This window comes from Uloborus diversus, chromosome 2 (assembly GCF_026930045.1).
Source record: "Uloborus diversus isolate 005 chromosome 2, Udiv.v.3.1, whole genome shotgun sequence".
NCBI classification, from domain to species: Eukaryota; Metazoa; Arthropoda; class Arachnida; order Araneae; family Uloboridae; genus Uloborus; species Uloborus diversus.
In genome coordinates, this window is record NC_072732.1 from 68327121 (window position 1) to 68351220 (window position 24100).

General features: G+C 32.4%; 1 protein-coding gene across 1 annotated transcript in view; it reads right to left on the reverse strand.

The window, feature by feature from the left end:
- The window catches only part of LOC129216349 (zinc finger MYM-type protein 4-like), a 76435-nt gene that overhangs the window by 33515 nt on the left and 18820 nt on the right, over positions 1 to 24100 (reverse strand). Inside the window, exons 5-11 of the mRNA XM_054850563.1 lie at positions 21148 to 21384; positions 18906 to 19203; positions 13962 to 14125; positions 11861 to 12065; positions 4155 to 4339; positions 3605 to 3689; positions 2715 to 2852 (exon numbers count right to left, since the gene is read on the reverse strand). Of these exons, the coding sequence (XP_054706538.1) occupies positions 2715 to 2852; positions 3605 to 3689; positions 4155 to 4339; positions 11861 to 12065; positions 13962 to 14125; positions 18906 to 19203; positions 21148 to 21384 (1312 nt within the window). The remainder of the gene's footprint in view (positions 1 to 2714; positions 2853 to 3604; positions 3690 to 4154; positions 4340 to 11860; positions 12066 to 13961; positions 14126 to 18905; positions 19204 to 21147; positions 21385 to 24100) is intronic.

The following is a 24100-nucleotide window of genomic DNA, read 5'->3' on the forward strand; positions in this document are numbered from 1 at the left end:
TTTGGTTTTACTTGTACCAACTTAATACCAGCTATCACATGTATTATAAACAAAGATGTCATTCTTTTGCATCAAATATTTTAAGTTTTAGGGAGAAGTCCACAAATACCCAACAACATCGAAAATCGTTCAGAATTGCATTTTTTGAGTTTTAATTTCAAAAACTCACTAGCCCTAATATTACAAAATATGGCCTTACAAATTACGTTCTAAGACTTGAGTTTCAGAAAATATTCGTGCAAGGATCCCCATGCTGCCTTTCTTTAATATCACAAGCAATGGGGTTTTTAAAAGACACTTACAAAATATTTAAGTGGAATAGCCCATGCATGTAAAATATTGCTTATATTTTTTGAACCATCATTTTGAACAATTTTCCTGGGAAATGCTCCAGAGTCTCCTATCCATAAAATGTTCAAAGTTTGACTAAAGTTGTGTTTTTGAAACTTCAATTTTGAAAACTTACAGGGGGAGAAGGAATTGATTTCAATCTATTAAAAAAAAATAATCAATCAGAAACAGTCTTTGAGCTTCCTCTCTTACCCTAACATCATTAAACATGCCCTATATTAGCGTTTTTAAGGATAAAATTGCTTTTTAAAACTAAAAGTTTTAAAATTTTGACAGGACACATTTTGACCTTCTTTCCTTTCTTGTTTTTTCAATAAAACTTTTTTCTCCTTACGTCACTTCACGGAGGATGCCTTTTGTTTGATTCTAAACAGTTATACATTCTCAGAAATTGTATCTGCTTCAATGATACAAAGGAAACTAATGTTTTGGAGACTTAGAGAGAGGAATATTTCTGTGCCCTAGGAAAAAAGAGAGAATCATTACAATGATTTGCTATTTTTTGTGCCTATGACTGTGTATCTATGATACACAAAATGAGGGGGTGCCGCAAGGCATCCCTAATTTTACACAATCGGGGCATTTTATACGATGAGGGCTACCTTGCGGCACCCCTCATTTCATGCAAATGTTGTTGTACTCCGTCAAAATGAGGGGCGCCTCACGGCGTCCCCTCATTTTGTGGAGCCTGGGGCGATTGCCCCCGCTCGCCCTTCCCCCTAGGACGGCCCTGACCAGAAATTGCTGCTAATGGGAAGCTCTACCAAAACAGAGTGATGTGTCACAACTGCTTTGTAGTTACAGGAGTACCTAATAAAAGGTGGCATTACAACGGCCCATTTGCTCATTACAACAAGTCCTCTGCTTCTCTACAGTCCCGATGTCACCCCAAAAGACTTTTTCTTCTTTCTCAGAGTCAAGCCACCCTTAAAGAACACAACTACAGAGCCCTAGATGCTGTCAAAGTGGCTTGACTGCATGCTTTGATGGATGTTTTATATGCCGACTTTTAGGGAGTTTACAAAGCGAGGATAATTCCCTCGCAGAAGTGTGTTGATACTCAAGAAATACAATGCTATATTATATTTAGGTTTTTTAACAAAATTTAACAAAAATCAATTCTTACTGTTTACTGAACAAAAACTAAAATTAAAATATTCAAATAATTGTAAGCACTTAGTGGGGAACTATTATGCAGTAACTAAGCAAAGAAAATTGATTGAACTTCTGAAAAACATTATTCTGTATAAAATTGAGATTCACACAAAGAAAAGTTGAATTAATTTCTATGAGGAAAAACAGACTGAAACTCATTAAAAAAAAGCACAGAAAGCTTTGAAATTCTTTTCAACTTCTTGGCAGTGTAATCAAAGTTTTTACTTCTTACTGTATGTTTTAAAAAAAGAAAGGTTAACACCGAAAATATCCTTTTTGTGTGTGAATCTATCTGTATTTTCATTGAATATCTAGCTCCGTCTATCTAGAATATACTTTAGTAATCCAATTGTAATACCTTTATTTACCACAAATGGGCAAGGTTTGATCTCACATCAGGGTTCAAAGAAGGGCACAGAACCTGAAAGGTTGAGAACCTCTGCTCTAAAAGACCCAGGTTTTCAAGCATGCCAGTGTGTTCTGCTGAGTCTGAGTAAGACTCAGCAGCGAACCTGATATATACACGTTTACAAAGTTATAAAGTATTTGACTAAGTCAATCCAGGGCACCAGACATTTTGTGATTGAAAAAATATGAACATTGCATTTAAAGAAAAGAAATTAGAATCATGTCAGTAATTTTTGAAAATACAGTTGGCTCTCTGTTTAAGGACTTTCAAGGGACCACAAAAAATCGTCCTTAAGTAGGAAACGTCCTTAAATAGAATGCTTTTAACACTACAGTGGATCATCTGGGACCGTGAAAAGCCGTCATTAAATAGAGCATCGTTAAACAGAGAGCCAAAAAGCCGTCATTAAATAGAGCATCGTTAAACAGAGAGCCAACTGTATATAGTTACTCAAGCACTAATTCTGCCAGGGAAAGAAGAAATAAGTGGAACACAAATGAGTGAAGACAAATGAGTGGTTCACAAAGATCTCTTGAAATGATTACTGTTCAATAATAATTCTCATTGAAAATTTAATTCTAGCAAAACACATCTTAGCAAAAGCAATGTCATCATAGCAATGAATTTTTGTTTATTAACTGAAAGAATGACCTTTACTAAAAGTTATTCCTGATTTGAATATGATTTGTTGAAACAATGAAGATACCAATATGTTTCTTGACATTTTTCACATTACATGAATTTCAAGACAAAATTGTTTTCAATTCTAACGAATAAATATACAAACAATAACTCTTACTTTGAGCTTCTTCTACAATTTCTAAAGATGGTGGCTCCTCAAGTACTTCTACTTCAGAATTTTCAACAGCTGTTTTGGAAGATGCATCCTGACTGTTTTTTGGTGGGGCTTCATTTTGAAGATTAGGCTCTGGTATGGCTACAAGTAGAAAAATAAATCCTCACACAAATAATAGCCGAAGATCGAGTAACTCGAGTGTTTCAACAATGAAACTCGCGCCACGGCATGATAATTGGATTATATGTTTTGGTAATGTTTAACATGTAGAGAAAGACTTTGTTGTGACAAGGCGAAACTCAATCTGGTAACTTAACTGTTTTACTGGTAAGACTTTCATTTTAGGAACCAAAACAATTAATGCTATCTACTGAAGTTTAGGGTTAATCCACTGGTGTTACGGTTAAAATTTCAACTATCAAAATATCACCAAACAGGCAATTGCTTTGTTCAAATGTAAAAACAATTTTCACCCATCATATCATGACAGGCGATTTTCTTGTAAATAAATGAAATCAGGACAAAATCCATGTAACAATAGATGATTTTTCTATTAATATGATAAAGATTGAAATCATTAAACAAAATTCAGGATGGTGTATTTAGAGATTCTATACATTTCATCTTGATTAAAATGCCCTTTAGTACTTGGTTATCAGTAAAAGATTCAAAGATATTGCAAAATTAAAGGTTTTTTTTCTTGAAATTTCAAAGCATAAATGTCAATTTTAAATCAGAGCTGCCAACCTAAGAGGGAAAAGTGCTCAAAATTGGTGGCTTTATGCAAGGCAAAAACAAGATGAATTTCACAAATAAACCAAATGTATAAATTCAACATAAAATTAAGTTAATGGTTTGTTTTGCAAATGATGTTTAAAGAGCAACAATCTCACCATTGTCATTTTGGCTACCATCTTCAGCTACCAATTCAGCCATCATCAACATTTCTGCCTCGAGAGGATTTGATGGTGTTTTTTCCTTAAAGTAAAAAGAAATGTTTAAAAAAAAAAAGATTCAAGAAGGAAAAAAAAAGTTACAGCAATATTTAAAATAAGCAGAGTAATTACTTATTCTACAAAAAATACAACTTTCAACTCATCAAAATATTTTCTTCACTATTTTTTTTTTTTTTTTGATACAGAACTTTTTGATAACTTTAATTGTTTTGTTTCACAGAACAACATTTTTTCCAGAATTCAGCTACCAAATTTATATTTGAAAACATCAGATCAATGTGTTCAAAAGGTTTTCGTAGTAAAATTCAGTTTTTTTTTTTGTAAGTGTGTGCACATGTGATGGTCTCTGGACATTAGGTAAAATTCAGAGATCAAGATATAGAAATGCAAAATAGATTTATTAATGATCACATTTTGAAAAAAAAATATACACACATAAAGAATTTAAAATATTAGTAAAAAAAGAAAGCATTAATTTTATTCATACTTGAATGTCTTTTAAATGCTCGATCACTTGACTTGGCGTCTCTTTGGAAGTTGGAACTATAATAGGAATGGGTATTGGCACAGGAAATGGCACAGGACATGGAACGGGTCGTGAAAACATATGCATTGGCGTTGGTATATAAATTGGTACAGGAATTGGGAGGATGATTGATCTTGGACTTTCATCTAAATGATAAAAAATAATTACAAAAAATTATACTAAAGCATCTTTAAAAAAAAAAAAAACATTAGATTCTGTTAGAAGTTACAATAAGGATTGGTTCTTCAATATTGAAATAGTTGAAATTGAATAGTTGAATCCTCAGGGTTAAAAGTTTGCAGCAGAATGAATTTTTGTTATGATTTTTGCAAAAAATTTAAGTTTTCTCCTAAGATCCTCAATTTTTATTAAATGCATGATTTGTGTAAAAATTGTTTTAAATAAAACATTTTTTGGATTTTTTGTTTGTTACTTACATTTTAACAGTAAATAACTCTTGACTTTCAAAATTGATAACACATCTCGGAAAGTATAACTAACAGAAAAATGGCAATAAAATTAGTTAGAAATAATCTCATTCATGTCAAAAAGCGTATCTTTTGTATTTGTTTCGTAATTGAAACCGAATTAAACTGAGAGATATCGGTATTATTTCAAGATCTAGCCTTCTACCATTCCTAGGACTCAAAGTCTTAAAAATCAAGTTGAGAAATTTTTACATCTGCTGCATAAACATTGAAACAGAAGACAACAGATCGCGAAGACAGATGTACCGTCTGTTTTCGTTAGCCGAGACCTTCCGCCAATTTGCGCATGCATCAGGTCTTCTCTGATTTTATCAAAATAGGGAGGGAAGCCTGGAAGTAAAAGGAGCAAAATGACGTGTTCAGCATTTCTTCCAAAGTAGGATCGAAAAAGACAGAGATAGCAAGTGCAAGCGGAAATTGCCCATCCTTAATCTATCGCCCCTTTTTAAAATGAAATATATTTCGAGTAGCAGTCTTTGCTTTTGAGAATGGACATTACATTGAATGTGTTAACTGTTTCATCAATGGAAATAGAAGCTGATAATTCTATTTCCTAGCCTGCACTTTTCCGAGAAAGTACAATAGAACCCTATAAATTTGAATTGGTGCCTGTTTGGATTACATGAAATTCCAATCAGGGGAAAAAAGATGGTAATAAGTACTCAAACTCACTTTTACAGCTTAAAACATTTCCAGTATTTTTTTTTTTTTTAAATCAATATTACTCTTATCCTGTAATTTGAATCTCGCTTGATGGAAAGCCTAGTTAGCTCAGTGCTTCAATGAACTGAATTTTAAGACTGATGCTTACAGAGCAGGGGTCTGGCCAGAGCAAATTTGGTCCCTTAACGGACCCTTCAAAAAAATCCGATCAACCAAAACGGACCTTTCACAAAAATGCCATCAACCAAAACGGACCTTTCACAAAAATCCGATCAACCAAAACGGATCCTTCACAAAATTCTGGTAAACAAAAACGGATCTTTCACAAATTGTTTATTGAAAGAGCAAATCTCAAACTAAAATAATACAGCATATTTAAAGTTAAATTAGAGGAATTAACTTATACAAAATCAGCTAATTTTGCAAAAGGAAAAAAAAAATCGGCACTCTTGTGATGCTCCTGCAAGCCATAAATAATTACTACCGCCAAATAAATATAATGCCAGTTGTTGGTTTCTTTGAAAGAAATTAACAGCTGAAAGTCAGTTTGGTTTATAATTTTGCTTGTTTGTTTTATGCAGCGGTGTTGTTGTAAACTTCTTTGGAAAAGCATCAACATTCTCTGAATAGGCGTAGTAAGCACTTTTCTCCCCACTCATGATTTAATCATCAATAATATACAGCGAAATGAATTTAGAACTGCAAAGGATAGTATGGGTGGGGCGGATGTGATCGCTTCAGATAGGGTTACAAAATGTAAACTTATCGCCACTTAGTGTCTGGTAGTGCGATGTTAAACTGTTATTTTGGGAGAAAGTTATATGGGTTTGGTTTTTCGATACTAAAAAGGATAATTAACTTTAAATAAACTTTTATTTACCGTTATTTTTTTTCTATAGATGTCTACATTTTGAAAAACGCAATCTTTTTATATCCAATATGAGAATCATATTTTATTCTTTTTTTCAAGCTAACTTCCCTTTATTAGGATGCAAATAAATGAAAAGTCTCTTTATTCTTGTAACAAAGCTTATTTCAAGTTTTTAAAGGGGAATTCCATTTTCTTTTATGAGTCAATAATTAAAATGCTGAATCGATGGTTTATTTTTATTTTATTTATTTATTTATTTTTGCTTCAACTGTGTCCAGATATTAATGATATGTTTATCACAGGACTCTAAAATGCAATTCAAAAGCAATTTTATCAAACATATTTATTTTACAAGCCGTTTTTTATACTTTTGATTCCTTTACTTTGAGGATTGCAATCTCTTTGCATCCGCTGTGGAAATCTGATTTTTGGAATTTTCGATGTTTAGTACGCTTAGTTAAGAGGTAAAACAAATAAAATATTTTTCTACTTTTGTGAAAATCATGGAGTTTATAAGGTTTGAACGAAACTTAGTGCTCTTAAACAGTGTCTTGGATTAAAAAGTTAAATGCTGAAATCCTGCCTAATTTTTTTTCTTACAGTTATTTTAAATACTATACAAAAAACATTTCTAGTATAATTTAACATGATGTAGAATGGTAGATAAATATTGATACTTGAGGGGTGCCCATCTCCCAGGGAGCGATGCCTCCCCCCTCTCTTCAAATACTAGAAAAACACTCAAGAATGATATTCTCAACAGAAAAGAGAGAAAACACTCAACTTTAAGTGTCAATGATGCAGTTTTCCACCATCTCAAGAGTCTAAACTTTCGTTTTTTACAAGAAAAAAAAAAATTTTTTAATTATTTGATTTTTCACAAAAATAATTGATTTTTCACAAAATTATTTTATTTTTCACAAAAAACGGACCCTGTGAAAAATCCTGGACAGAGCCCTGCAGAGGTAAAGAATAACATTTTGTCTGCATCCTGGTCTTAAATAGTTTTAATTTTGGGTCGAGAAAAAAGAATATGGTAATGGATTTTTTTTATTAGCTCTTGTTGTCAAGGTACACAAAAGTCCACTGGAGTAAGATGAACAACAACCACACATTGATTTGAAGGTAAGGTTAAAAGGAAAAAAATCCTGTGCAATAAATGTTATTAAATAGGTCCTGTATTATTGAACAATGTTTATTTTTCCAAAAGCAGTGGTTGCATTTTGGCCTATTGCTATAAACGTGTCATTTTTTTATAGCTTTTTGCACGTCAAAGAACTTCCTCTTGTAATAGTTCAACAGCTTTTAGTGACCATTATAAACTCAGCACAATGACCCTGATATCTTCATTCCATTGTAAAGCTATCATGGCGAAACTCATGCTTACTGCTCATAGCTTTAGGTTTTAAACAAAATAGCCTGGAAAAAGTGAACAAAACACATCATTCATCAAGGGTCACAGAACTTCTGTAGGGATTGTTTGACAAACTGTTTTTAGTTCTCCTCTTCTCTGCTGCTTAGAAATACTTGTAACATACCCTTAACCCCTTGAGGACGAGCGCACAGAAAACAAATCGTAGCCACGGGATCGAATGTTCCCAAATGGAACGCCACCATTGGCCCGAGCATTTGCTCAGCAGTTAAAACTTTACAAAAATATTTATATAAAATCAGAATCTCAAAACAATGACTTCAATTTTTTTAATTGCATAAACAATGTACTACTGATTACTAGTTTTAAATATAAAGAATATGACATTATTAGAAGGGATTAAAATAAGTAGAATACTAAAATTTTAACTATGCGCACAAAACAAAGTTAGACATTGTGAGTGTGGAATCAAGAAATGTAGCAATAATAATCTGTACTTAATGTAATTTTAGTTAAAAGAACTTAGGTCAACAAATTGAAACTAGTTAAACTAGTTAAATTCCCATGCGAGAAGTCTCAAAACTTCTTCATAATGCACTCGAAAACATTCCTTTTCACTCACTTCGCTAACCATTTATATTGCAGTTTCCAGTCTCCAAATGAAAAAGGTTAAATAAAGAAGAACAAAATCAGAAAGGATTCAAAAATAATCATTAACTTCAGTGCCCCTTTAAATCATTGGTGTACTTTCACAGAGTGGGGGAATAATATTAGTCTGAAACACATATACAAAAATATTTTACCCTTCCTCCACTTTCCCATAATTTATTTAGCTAGATGTATATCTCTTTCAATTACTGGTAACAAAAAAAAGAACAAGCAAAGAGATAAACAAGAGCAATTGAGACCTTATAAATCATATATGCAGAGCAGTGATTCACTGTCTGTTTGCATTAATAAATCTATCCTATTTAAAGGCCCAAATAAGAAACTGACGCCTGTACTTGAAGTTCAAATACCATATGAATATGATGAAGGTTATAGCCATTTAGCTCCATCTATTATCGTTTAAATATTAAATTCAATTGTTCCATTTTGAGAGAACTAAGATATCCTAATGTTGCTCTGAGGCGAAGATATATGTGACATTGGGACGTCAGGGTCCATCAGAGCGCCCTAGCAGGGAAGTGCCGCTGGGTTGATAAAAGAGAAATCGTTGCGTCATACCCGTAAGACCTGGGTGCGAACGGGTTATAGGTTTGGATGTTTTTTTTTTCTCTCCTTGCAATTTTTTTTCAAAAACAGTGATTTTCATAACTATCAGGGATGTGCCGACCAAAACTTGCTTTTGGAGCAATCTTGGGAGCTGGAAAATGGTGAGTGTGGCGCAGCTTGGAGCAGTAAAAGGGTGAATTTGGAGCAGCCTGGAGCAGTAAAATTGCAAATATAGAGCAGATTGCAACAGCAAAAATTTAAATTTTGCATCAATTTGGAGCAACTATGTATAAATCACACACAGAAACATGTGAGACATGATAAAATAAGAAAAAAGAAGATTAAGGATGCAAAACCACCATAACCCCAACTATTAATTGAAGGTCCTTGATTGCATTTAATACTATTGCTTTTTTTCTTTTTTTTGTCTAATATTTTTCTCAAAAGACTAGTCCTGTCCTGCTGTACTTTTTTCTTACACTTCTCCTGATTTAAATTTAGTTCACACATTTTCTTTGCTTAATACATCACTGCTTTAGTGCATATTTAATCAGTACAATGCTTTGATACCTATTTCGAAAATTTGTTTGCTTCATTAAACTCAAAAAGATATACCAAAAGGCTATTAAAAAAAAGAAAGAAAGAAAGCAAAAAAGATTGGTTAAATTTAAAAGCTTTACCTCAGCAAGTGAGTTTTAAAGAGCTATTAAATAATCTTACTGTTTTTCTTTCTTTTTTTCTGGTATGTGTAAGTTACTGACTTACATTTATATGTTATATATTGAACTACTTGATTAACAAATAAGAAGACCAAGCAAAGGCAACATTAAATTTTTTTATTTTTAACTGTTTGATATTTAATCACAAAATTAATAATGAAATTACAATGAAAAAATGTATTTGAGAAATGATGTCATAAGAAAAGGAATTTACATGAATGACATGTAGAAAAAATATGAAATAAAGAAATAAATAATAAAGTAAATTTAAAATTGGCCAAGAATATGGAAAAAATGCCTGAATCTGAGAAACTTGAAATATCTGCATGTACATTACCAGAGCATTAGAATTCCTCGATTTTTGCTATGTTATGTGTCTCCACCCAAAATTAGAGATCAATTTTCTGTCCGAAAATGTTTAGAAACCCAAGAGTAAAAACTGGCGAACTATATTATTTTTTACGGTGGCATTCGCTTAAAGCAATTTGAATGCAACTGGATTGACATTTTCGAGTGGGCGTAGCAAGAAGACGAACTTTTAAGTCCTCTTCTTCTAAAAACAAAAGATCAGAATGGTTGAAAATAATAGTGAATACAAAATTTTTGAAGTCAAAGGAACAGAATCACAAATAAATAAAAATGATCAAGTTTTTCAAAACCAGATGCAATCGGATTTTGAAATGCCCAACAAATCGGGACTAAGTCAAAAAAATAGTAAAAACAAGCTTCAAATGCACAAACTTGATAATAATCTGCAAAAACTGCCAAAAATGTTGAAAGAACTGTAACATTACATGCAATATCGCACTTTTGGCGCAAGTTTGTCCGATTTTGGCACAGAAAAGTCTACTTAGAGGTCTTTTGGAGCAGTTTGGTGCAGGATCGGCGATTGGAGCAGTTTGGCTCAATTGGCGCAGCTGGCACATCCCTGAACTATGCGTACTTCAAGGGCCATGAAAAATTTTCTCCTTTACTTTAGGTTCAATATATTTCGGAAATTTCCATCCAAAGTTTTGGAAATTGTCTTTGCTCACAGCTTTTACAAAGTTCATTATTCCCAGCAGAATGAGAATTGGTGGAAGCAGAAATGAGTGGATTTTCAAGAGGCTCATTTTGGGCACTTTTCTTCCAAGAACTTAAATTTCTGAAAGACTATTTCGGTTTCATGTAGTGAGATTTTCTATACCAACCAGGGGTCAAAGTTTAGAAGACAGTCAGTCCCTCGGAGGGTGTTTCTATTTGCCAGGAAAAAAGAGCATTAGTGAAATATCACACACCTAGTTTGCTCTGTATCTTTAAAACTAGAGCTAATCTCAATTTTTATGGTGATTTCCGTGCTTAGCCAGATCAAATGCTTTGGAAATAGCTAGTTTTAAGCAGGATGCATTTTTGGCGTTGACAAGTGTCATATACAAAACTAACATGAATAATACAACATAGCTTCACTCTTGATGACACGCACAAAACACAATCAATGTTGAAATAGTAAATGATACTCAAAGTAAATCACAGGAAACAATAAAGCTAAATTGATAGTAAATAAATTTTTAGTGCAGTAGACTGCTGATCGAAATACGGTGGCACGGTAACCACGGAAAAGTAAATTTGCAGATAATCCCCAAATTAGGTAGAAGTTATGCTTCTGCATACAATAGCTTATAAGATTCAATAACACTTGCATATCTTACGATAAGATAACATGCAAAAAAATGCATGTAGAAGCTAGAAAAAGGATTGCTTATTATAGAAAATGGATTACATATATATGCGAGCAAATCGTGTAAGCAGATTAACTGCAACAATCAATCTAGATTACAGGAGAGGGGAGAAGAATTTTTTCAAGACTAGTCCGGTCACTCGTTTACGAACGTAAGTAGCGTAAATCTAAAAATCATTCGGTAATGAAGATCTAAAGCAGTAAATAGTATAGATATAAAAATCAAGTTTCAACTAGTCATGTTGAGCTGATTGACCTTAAAATGTTTGATGTCATTGGAAGGGAGGTGAAATAAAGCAAGAGGAATGTCCAAAACTAAATTTTGCATTTGTTGAGTTAATATGAATTTTAACTTAACGTGTGCCACATATTTAGTTAATCACCGTCAAAAAAAAAAGTTTTGAAAGTGTGAAAGACTGCGGATAAACTGCCCCACGGATAAGCCGCTTGAGGATAATCAGGAGTTCACTATGATATTTTATAAATGAAATTTTGACATTTAAGAAAAAGACAAAATCAAGTTCAAACATTTTACACTAAGATATTTATAAGTCTACATAGTTTTTAAAATAAAAATGTCATACAGCAAATAATAAATCAACAGAAATTAAAAATTTAATACCTGTTTGTACAGCTTTGTGACACGGATGAGGTTTACAAGAGATTCCCTTTGTTTGCATAATGGGCTTACAAGAAACTGTTTTATTTTTTACTGACTTAGGTGCTGGGGGTTTTACTATGACTTCTCTGATTATTTGAGGGCCCCCAGGTCCAGCTGCTGTGCTAACTACTGAAGGTGATGTGATAGTAGATGATACACCTAATGACTAAAAGAAAAAAAATAGCTCATTACAGTTAATAAGCAATCAAAAACTGAAAATTCCAAGTTTTTTTTTAAATATACAGTCAAACCCCACAATAACGAACCCTTAACTGACTGACTTCTGAGATCGCTATAGCAGAGCGTTCGCAACATCCGATTTTTCAAAAAAGTCTGAATTCACTCACTTACTTCCATAATAGACATCCTAATCACACGATGTTTCTATTTGTAACTAGGAAATTAATACAGTGAAATGCATTAATTTTATTGCACACAATAATAAAGCTAACCATATTTTCATTTCTATAGCATGGAGGAAGAATGTTGTTTTCAGTCGCAAGTATTTTGATTTTTGTTTGTATTTTCGGTTTCAAATATATATCGCCTATTTTAGCCAGTTTTTGGAAACAAATCCGAAAGAAGTTCATCTAAAGTTTCTTTTGCAAAAAAAAAAATACATGTTCAAAACATTGACAGCTGCCTTTGAAGCTGAAATTGAAGGTTTGGGATCTCTTGCTTTTTCATCAATATCAGAAGATGAGTTCACAGTGAAGTTGTTGCTGTTGTTGTGAAAGGTTTCTGGATTGATTAGAAAATACTGAAGCTCATGAAACCAGAAAGCTTCTTAGCACATGTTCAAAGTCAAAAATTCTGTATAATAAAATTTGATTGAAGAAAATCCACTTTTTGAATCAGGTTTGTTTATGAATGATAGGGTGTCTTTCTTACTTTTTCTACTAGATGATGAAAAGTTAGAAAACTTTGGATCACTGTAGCCAATTTTCTAGCATTTGGGGATAGCTTCAAGCATTTGAAATTGCATTAATGTCAAAGGACTTCAGTTCAGACCATTCAAAAGGGTCACTACAACCGGGGGATCGCTATATCCCGGGTTCACTATAACGGGGTTTGACTGCATACAAAAAAAAAAAAAAAAAAAAAGCAATGTACAACAGCTTACATTAATGTTACTGGCAAAATGTAGTTAAAATAATAATTTTAAACATGCCCATTTGTAAACAAAAACATAAGGATATCATGAAAATGCTTTCAAGTTTGATGATCTCGAGAAGGAAGAAATTGAATGGAAGAAAAGGAAAACTTTTGGATTATTATAAATCTTTCTTATAAGGCCTTAACATTTCTTCCAGATTTGTTGATATTACAGTAGATATAAAAGAAATTGATAATTCATAATAAATGGAAGCATTAAAATTTTCCAAAAGCTTCGTAGATATTAAAACAATCATTTGTTGCATTGTGCTTAAATTTTCATAAAAATTGAATATGTAGATCAAAAATAATAAAATTTGTCCTTTAGCCTTAATGATCTTTTCAGCTCTGCGCTGCTGAATGGCAGTTTTCTTAACATTACTAAACACTTAAACTAATTTTAAATTTATCAGCATCATGGTATAAATACTCAAAGGATCTGACAATTAAAAAAAACCAGCAGAACTGATCCCATTTTTCAGTGGTTCACAGAGTATTTGAAACGTTATTTGATTAAGTTTCCAGCAGTACAAGAAAATCACCTTAGCTATTGTTAATAATTCACTGACAGACTGACTGGAGAAATATATAAAAAACATATAAACTACCGGGAATGTTTGAAACTTTGAGACTGAATACTGTCATGGGCAGGTAAACAGCAGTATCTGCAGAAAAGAGTTTTCGAAATATTTGAAGAAATGAGTTTTGGATTCAATTACTAACAATCAAGAAATGTTGGAATTAGACATTTTTTTTGCGGAAGTAAAATAATCAAGCTTGAACAAAAATGGTAACCTACAAGAGATAACAAAAATGTAAAAACAAAAATGAAAATTTTGCAGTTGCTGCCCTTTATCTGCTCACGGAAGAATACTCAATCAGAAAATTTTCAACACATAAAACCAACCTTAGAAGAAATAACAATTGGACTTTGCTGACGAACTGGAATGAGCTTTTGGGGTACAAGTTTATTCACTGCAATTGATGTAACAGGAGTGGAAGGTCTTGGCGATGCTAGAGACATTACATTGGATATTACAGGAGAGCTAGTAGTTGATGTAGTTTTTAAAACTGAAAAGAGGGAAAAAGAATGAACATTATACATCAATAGGAAGACATTTTTTGAAAATTATTCAAAATTTCACATAATATCTTTTTAGACTAATTAGTGACTATTTTCCAGGTTCATTAAACATTTCAGCTTTTGACATAACAGTTGAACTAAACATTATGAACTACAAACATAATAAATAATTAATTGCATGCAACAAAACTTTTGAAGATGTTAGTATCCAATTTATCCCTTGATTATTTTTCTAAAATAGTTATCAGCATTACTCCAGAGTAGATGGGCTGTAATTTTGTTTCAGATCATGAAATAATACTAAAGTGAAGTGAAGAAAAACTGCATCAAAGCTTTTGGAGCCTCAACCATATACATTTTTTTTAGATGAAGAATTGACATTTTTTGCATTTAAGTCAAATATTGCACTATATTTTGAACATCCATTTGTACACATGCATTAAAATGTAAAAAAAGTGCTTCCAATTATTAAAAGAAATATTTAAACTCATGCATATTAAATGATTTTTTTTCCTTTCTTTTTAAAGAAAGAATTGCAATTTCTATGTAACTACATTAGAATCAGCTCTGTAAAGATGTTTTATACATTTCATAAATATATTCTTTGGATGTTCATACTCAATAAGTTTTTAATTATATATATTACTTTGATAGAATACGGTTTTTGATACTTTTTTAAAAATCTAGTTATGGACAAGATGGTAAAAACCATGGTTTTGATTAGAGTGTCCAAAACCTTGCCAATGCTGCTTTTGTACTATTATTTTAAAGGAATAATATGTTTATTAGTGACATTTTGTATCTTCATCTAAGTTTTATGACCAATAATATCTTGAATGGCATGATTTCAAGTCCTTTCCATTAAGAGAGGTTAATTGTTAACTTCTTGACTGTAATGAGATTCAACACATAGCTGAATATTACTTGCTAAGCAGAAGTGTCCATCCCCTCCTCCACCCAAAAAAAAAAATTATCTCGCTTTCGAATCGGGTTAAACTTAAGTTTTTGTGCCTAATTTCCAGTCAAATTCACAGGGTTTTTTTTTTTGGGGGGGGGGGAAGGCGCTAAAAACACCATTTGAACTGAAATATTTTTGGATTCTTCCGCTTCGCCTTCCCAAAATTTACAACGTGGACCTTGAGTAAAAAAGGTTTGGAGACCCATGAGTTTTGCTACACCTTATTTTTTTTTCCAAACGTATGAATAATTACAGGGAGAGTGGATTCAACTTTCTGGTTTGGGATGGAGTCGATCTATACAATATGAACCTTGAAACAGAAATATAACAGTCACTTAGCTAGGGGGTCGGAAAATTTTCGAAATTGTAGTTTTAAAACCATCTCTGATGGTGTTAGGGGGATAAAAAGTTTGGTGGTCCCTTCCCGGTAATTTTTCAATTTTGAAACTTCAAAATCGCAATTGTAGCTAGTCTACCTGTTAGGGAGAGGGGACAGGTTTGGGAGCTCTCCTCCGATAAGTTTTCAAAATTGCAGTTCTAAAAAAAGCAGTTTTGAACTAACTGTAGTAATGTTAGGGAAAAAAGAGATTCGGGGGCTCGCCCCAAGGAAAATTTTTGCGATTAAATTTTTAAAACGTTGTTTTAGGCTATCTATGGTTAGGGGTTGATGTGTTCAAGACGGAAAATATTTTGAGCCCTCCACCCCTTCACCACATGCGTGCTTAAGGAAAAATTTATGTGTATTAATGTTGTAGTTTTTAATTATGCCAGTGTTGGAATCTGTGTTTAATTTGAATTTTAAGCTTTTCACTTTTCTAACAACATGGACCTAGTTTAAATTGGAATATTTAAGCATTTTGATATTTTAGTTCCAAAAACCTAAAAACTACTAAAGGGGGGGGGGGGGGCTGGGGACTCTTCCACAGAAATTTTGTTACATTGAAGTCCAAAAAACGCAATGTTAGACCATTTTGGTAAAGTTCAGGGAAAAGAGGGGTGCAGGGACTCTCTTACATCAATTTTTTCAAACTGATAGTCCCAAAATCACAATATAGGATGATCTTCAAAGCTATTAAAGAAAGAGAGAGAGGGGGGGGGGGCACTGGGCTCTCCCTGAAATTGAAGCTTTGAAATTAAAGCTTTAAAAACGAAATTGTACTCGATCTTTCATAACTTTTATATGCTTTTTGAATGCATTATTGAAGGGATGAAGATCAGGAACTTTCCTTTGGCAATAATTTGAAATTGAAGTTCCAAAAACGCAATTTTAGACAATATTGGATGATGACAGAGGTAAAAGCGTTCGGACCCCCACCATTAGTTTTTTGCTGATCGTAAACATTTTTATTGCAGCAATAAAATTGCTTGGGACATAAGATTTTCATTTTTGCAACATAAATAAGTATTGTTCGGAAAGTCTATCCAAGATAGCGCGAACAAACCAGAAAAGAAGGAAAGGTGGGGGAAGGGCATGGGTGACTAATGAGCTGGCGCCATTCCCCCACGGGCTTCATTTGTAAAAGAATTCTTAATTTATAAGATAACAAGTGGTAAAATTGGCAACAAAAAAACAACTTCAGTAAAGTAGATATAGTAGGTATATAAGGGTATACTTTTCAATAGTCATCAATTAAAAAAAAGCAATAGGGGAACTGAATCCTCACCCCGGGGAGGGCCCCAGAATCAAATCCCTCTTAAGGCACTCAAATATAGCCAAAAGTAGCGTTTTAAATGTTTCAGCATTGAAAACTTTTCGGAGGAGAACTCCCAAACCCCTTCCTCTAAGTTCAACAAAAATGTCTTAAATTTGAGTTTTCAACACTTCAGTTTCTAAATTTTTTTCAAGGAACAGTACCCTCCTTACCTATATACATGACTTATGACCGTATAAAAGTTTTAATACTTTAATTTCGGAAATGTTTTGACAGAAGGTTCTGACTCTCTTCTCCCTTAAGTCATCCAAAGATAGCCTAAATCAGAGTTCTTAAAACTCCAGACACGAAATTTTTTTGGGTTGGGTCGCCGAATACCCCTTTTCCTTGTGGGACTTACACTGCCTTTACTAAAGGCAGTGTAAGTATTGTTTAAGATTAATTTTTCTATTGAAAGAGAAACTCCCCTCCCCACGTTGCCAAAGACAACCCAAAGTTTTAAGACTTCAATTTCGAAAATGTTTTGAGAAAGAACTCCAAATTCCCTAACTCTTAACTCACTCAAAAATAGCCCAAAATAGTATTTCAATACTTCAGCATGGATAAATTTTTGAGGAGAGAGAGTGAACTCTTTCCCCTAAGATAAAGATCTTTCCCTTAGTTCACTAAATTTAACTTAACTTTGCAGTTCCCCCTTTTCATTACATAAGTTTTAAGAATTTTATTTGCAAAATTTATTGAGAGAAAGCCTTCAAATTTCTTCTTGTTAAGTCCCCCAATGATTACTCAAAGCAGAGTTCTGAATACTTTAGCTTTGAACATTTTTCGGGGAAGAGGGTCCCCAAACCCCACCCTCTATGTTCATTGAAGATGGTCTAAAGTTGCGCTTTTAAGACTCCAGTTTCAGAATTTCGCCTTTAGAGAGCAGCTCCCCCCCTCCCCCCTCTTGAAATCAAAAATAACAAGTGAAAAATAGAGACGAAAAGCGATTAATTCGAAAAAGCAGTGAGAATAGCGAGCAACGAACAACCCTGCGGTCTGCAATGCAGTGAGTTGGAAATAACTGAGCTACCTTAAAAAATCAAATGGGAAGAGTTTAAAAGCCACTCCCCCAAAAGCACGATGCAAACAAAACAAGCCCATGAAGGAAAATTGAGAGAATGTCAATGTAACTTTGGTTATGGAAATGTCCAGAAACATTAAAGCATATTTTTCAAACACTCAATTTTGATTTTTTTAGTAAAAACTGAAGGAAAGTCATCAAATTTCTCTCCTCCGTCTAGGAAATTTTGTCCAAGACGGAAATCCGTCCTGAGACACCCATGTGTTCCCTTAATTGAAAAAGAGACACGGTCATTAAATTTTGGAAAGATTACATGGAAAGAGTAGTATTTATGCATCTATTTCTTGTTGAATAAGTTAAAATATTTTTTCATTCAAAAAATCAAAAATTTTATGTTCTAAAGAAAAACCAAACTTTTGGAAAAAAGATCCCCCCCTCAAAAAAATTTTTTTAATGGCGCAACTTGCACCATACCCTCCCCCCTGTGGGCACCCCTGTTGTTAAGTCTACATTGTGATACTTCTAAATTTTAGGGAAATTGCATACTACTACATATAACTTTGCGCTTTATAGTTTCAAACATTAAGAGGAAATCACAATCACATTCAAATGATTCTTTCCAAATAAATTTTAGATGAATTACAATACAAAGACTTTATACTGAATAAATAAAAATATAATTCATCAGTAAAAAAACATATGAAAAAAGTTACGAAGATGTTGTTTGAAGAGTTAATTATAACTAACATTAACATGCCTAATAAAAGTAAATAAAACAACGATTTAAAGCACAAATTGGCAGGAAAGCTGCACACATGAGTTTTGAAGTTACAAAGAATCCTTTTTTTTCAGTGCAAAAGAAGTGAGCTTATAAACAAAAAGACATCCAATGTCTTTGCACCCATAAGCTCACTTCTTTTGCATCGAAACAAAGAGGTTCCTTGCAACTCTGAAATATGTGAATGCAGCTTTCCTGCAAATTTCAGCTTTAAATTGTTGCTTTTTTTCCTTTTTTTTAAATCAAGCACAAAGGTATTTATTTATTCACTCTCATTAACATGCCTATAGAACGTGAATGAATGAAAAGAGCATACTTGTGGTTGCGGATGTCTGGCGAGTTGTTGATGATGTTGTAAGAGCTGGGACATTTGTAAACTGATTTTGAAAGTTTAACACACATGGATAAGTACAAAAGTTTCTGATTGAGCCATCACTCATAGTTAAATGGTACTGTGCAGGAAGGTTCTTTGTACAATTGTCACAACGTATGCTTTTCGCTGAAGTTGCACTCAAGCTCACACGATACAGGGACAAGCAATTCAGGGAACAAAACATTTGTGACTGATTGATTGCATCAATTTTTTCAATCATGTCAAAATTGTACTTTTTTACCTAAAAAAATATTAATAACAATCTAATAACCATTAAAATTTCGACAAAATTAACAAAATTTGTAATTGCTACAATGAAAAAATATTGAAAATCACACAAAACACAAAACTAATAACTTTAAAAGCATTTTATTCTCAATAAAGAAAGAAAGAAAAAGTTACTTCTTTAACCTGACACTAAGACATCTATACTAAGCAGGAAGGGCGCATATAGAAAGAAAGTTACTTTTCGATGATGAGATCTTTCCAAATATTTGTTTTGGATGTTTACTAATTGCACTTTTTGGATCTTAGCATTGATATTTCCTTTATTATAGTGCCGTAAGCTGAGCAGGTAAACTGCAGTTTCTGAAGAAATGAGTTTTCCAGATATTTGAAGAAACTTGTGTTGGATTCAATGCTAACACTAGGGAAATGTTGGATGTTTATTTCATGCCTTTTATTAAGCAGAAACCAAATAAGCAAGTTTGTACAATAAAGCAAACGTACAACAGAAGTTAAAAATGCAAAAAAAAAAAAAATGACAATTTTGCAATTACTGCTCATTGCAGTATGCTTGCTCTTAATTAACCAAGTCTCAAACATGTAGTATTTATAGCTCAAGTACAATTTTTGTATTATGAAACATTTGCTTTGTTAGGAGGTAAATGTTAGGGGATAGTAAATTTGTGATGCCAACAATTTAAAAAGTAAATTAAAACAATAAATTTAAAAGACAAAATACAGTTTTATTGTACAAAAGAAAATCTAGTTGAAATCATGCTCAAATATCTTGCTTTTGGCTTCACAAATTTTCCGAAACATTTAGTTTTCCAACCTAATTTTTTAATTAGTCATTTAGCTGGGATTGTCTTGCTTTTTCTGAGCTTGGGTTAAATATCATTTTGTCCAGCATTCTGGGCTTTTTTTTTTTTTTTAAAGTAAATGAAATAGTCAACCCTGCATTTAGTATCTTGGGCAAGTTTTTTTCAAACATCATTAAACAAAGTTTGCACATTTGAGTTAAGTTTCCTATCTTTACTAGTTCAAAGAAATTTTAAGAACATTACAGTATTGGGAAAATCTACAAATTATGTCATGCTTTAAGGAGTGAAAAGGCGTGTGAAATTGTGACAAGGGCATACCTGCCAACATCTACTGAGAAAAAAATCCAATAGATAATTAAAAAATCCAGTAGAAGTTTACAATAGATTTTTCATTGTTAGTTAGGAAAGAAAGATATTTTTTATTATCCTTTTTAGTACAACAAAATGTTCCTTACATCTTAAACACAGTTAAGAGAAATGATCTAAATCCAGCAATCTCCATGAAAAACAAGTAGAGTTGGCAGGTATGCAGGGGGATGAGGGGGTAAAAAGTGTAACATATCATACATTGAGGTTTAAATAGTAGCATATTTTATGATAATATATGCTCATGACAAGGAGAGGGAAGAGGGTACAGTGAAATACAGTGAATTTCCATTACAACGAACTTGAAGGGACAAGAAATTTTGTTTGTTGTAACAGGAATTTTGTTGTAATGGAATCCAAGCAATGTAACAACAATTAAATTTTGACTAAAAAATCATTTCACTGAAATGGAAATCTCGTTGTATTTGTATTCGTTATAATAGGGTTTCACTGTATAAAACTTTGTGACAAGAGGGAGAGGGGGCTAAACATGCTGGAAAAAATGGCACTATGTCTGAACAGCAATTATTTTTTCAGTTGAATAACCATCATAAACTTCAGATGACTCTCAGCAATACTTAATTTAACTAAATTTGTCAGCTCTTTCACATTAAGTTGGCAAATATGATTAAGTTTTAATGCATGCATTTAAAAAGGAAAAGCAGTCCTTTGCTGTTTAAATTTCAGAAACATGTCAGATTATTACTATAGATAAATAAAATAAAGCTTCAACAAAGTAAAGTATTCTTATAAAATAATAGAATATGACTTACCTTACACCAAACACAAGGTACTATTTTTCGATGAGATAACACAAAAAGAGTCATGCACGCCTTTTTACAGAAATGCCTATGCATGCCATCCAACTTGAATGAGAAATCTTCTCCGGGCTTTAGTTTGAATACAGTATAGCAGGTATCACATATATCTTCTTTTAATTGCATGGCACAGCGGAAACCAGCAACACAAAGATCACAGCATAAATGCACCGTTTTGTCGTTATGTTTCATCTGAAAAGTGAACACTTTGAAATTTACCCAAATAATATCAAAGCATTGAAATATTAAGAAGCTTCAAGCATTTTTAAATGCTACATATTAGATAAATCACTAAATTTCTTATATCAGTAAAAAAAGGCAAAAAAAAAAGTTTATTTGCTTCAACAACAATAAGATTTCTCTTATAGGGTAAATGACTAGTTACAGGCAGGTTTAGTTACGGGCAGGCTTGTTTTGCATTGTCAATATCAAGTGTATAATCGATATTTGAGGAACACCATCAATGGACTTGTGAAATGGCATCTTTCAAGGATACACACCATTTTTTCCAAATACAAGATCTTAACTAAAGAGTGATTTATTATTTTAATGCTTCTCAGACACCGAAACTGACTTTTCTTTATTTTTCATCGGCACCTGACATAGCTGCTTTTTTTTTAAAAATATCATATTGCATTTTTATTGGTTCTCATTCCTTAGCTTTTTTTCTTCTCATCAGGGTTATTTTTGCAATTAATTAGGACATTTAAAATACTTTCATGCTAATGTGCCCATAACTGTAAAAGTAAGTATTTCAGTTGTGGGCACATATGAACATTGATTTTATGCCCATTCTTGCTCAAGGTTATTATTTAGGATAGATGATAAAACATATGCTAAAGTTGGCCAACAATAAATAAAACATGTAGCAGTAGAATGGTTCTATTCATTTAATTTTTGTTGTGAAAACGAGCTTTTAAAAGCAATTTGTCAGTTACCTATTTTTAATTTTATTGTTGCTTGGATTTCAAGTCAATACAGTCGAGTCCTGACTTACGCGAGGGATGCGTTCCAAGACACTTCGCGTAAGTCGAAATTTCCCGTTGTAGAAAAATATATGAATACAATTTTTTTCAGAAACATACAAGTTCCTTTAGATATTTGTAAACACCCCTCAAACTGCTTAAAAGCATTCCTTAACTATATTTTAGTTTCTTGTATAAAGAACTGAACTTTTACTGTATTTAAAAAATAAAAAACATGTTTTATTCAACATAAAGAATTTTGAAATGCACAAAATGAATGATTGATGGGACGGAAAGACATAAAATAAAACAACACGGTACGCACAGTATGTAGTAATAATAAATTGCTGCACTATAATAGTACTGTACAGTGGATACAGTAATAATATTTATGAGTTAAAAAAATGCAGATGATGATGATGTATGCTCCATGATCAGATCGTTATTCTTATCCAATACATTTTTAAATATGGTTGCTTCGCCTTTTCTTTTAAACCGTTTCCATTTATGGCAACAGCCTCTCTTCTTGATCTCTTTAATCCACAATACAAGATCAGCTTCCATTTTCATAATATTTATTTTGCTTAGACTCTGCAAGTTTCATATTGAAACTAAGTTCTGAACTTTTACAGATATTTTTTGTTTTGACTTTTAATTGTACGTGTGGAAGATTCACTCATACTTATTGCCGCGCTACCGTCGACGTTTTACAGTTGTTTAAGCATATCGAGAATCTTAATTATTTTTTTTTGTCAGAAAATTTCTTTTACTTCCCATCTTCACAAACTTTAGATGAAACAGCACACTAAGGAGCCATTATATTTCATTAACTTTGATATTTAGAATGAAAAAATAAAATAAATGAAAGATGCTGAGTGGTTATTTGGTGCACTAAAAATGCGATGTGTAGACTAGTTTGATATGGAAACTTTCGCTGTCAGTGATGCTAAAGGGATATAATAACATTCATGAAATCAATATTGAGTAGTCAGTAACGAAGTCAATACTTCCTTCCAAAAAAAAAAATTGTTTTGTGGACGAGGAATTCGCATCAACTCTAAAATTCGTTTCTTCGTGGAAAATTCGCGTCATAGTCATTTCACGTAAGTTGAATCGCGTTGTAGCGGGAGTGGACTGTATACTTCGAATTCGATTACATTGTAAAAACAAGTGTTTTTATGTTTTCTTTTTTTGTATTTCCTAAAAATAATCAAGTGTAGCTCACATGACCATTAGTTTTTAGAAAGACCCTAAGAGTAGGACCAGCAGTTAAAAAAACTACATTTATTTTGTAGTGAACTACAGCTACAACTACTTTATTAGAAATTTAGTTACCTACAACTACTTTTGAAATGTAGTCACTACTTCGCTACTTTTTAAAAAATAAATAAATAAAATGCAACCGTTTGAGGATTGAATGAAAAAATTTTGAAAAGTTTTTCAGATTTATAAGTTAGCTCATTTGAACATGGAATATTACTAAGAATTATCTATCCTTTCTTTCTTTAATTTTTTAAACCATTTTAACAAATATTCTTTGCAAGAAAGAATTAAAAAGTTGAAAGAATCAAATTTTTGCAATTTGGCAACCTGAAAATGAAAATTACTTGGTTTAAATTTTACATTGACATAAAATTGATTAGATGAGGAAAGTATCTTTTAAACAGAAGAGAAAAACTTTTAATTTTCTATACAGGAATTAATTTTATAGGAACTTATATTTTTGTTGGATCAAATTAATTAATTTTGAGTTTCGAGCTTGGGGTCCGGTCCTGGATACCATTTTCTTTCTTACGCCACTGATAAAATGTTATTTTTTAACTTGATTTAATAGTTTTCAGAAATCTCTACAAACTTTTTTTATGTATCGAACTACTCACTACTCTACTTATTTTAAAAAGTAGTGTGTTACGCTAAAAACTACTAAAATATGTAGCTACTAC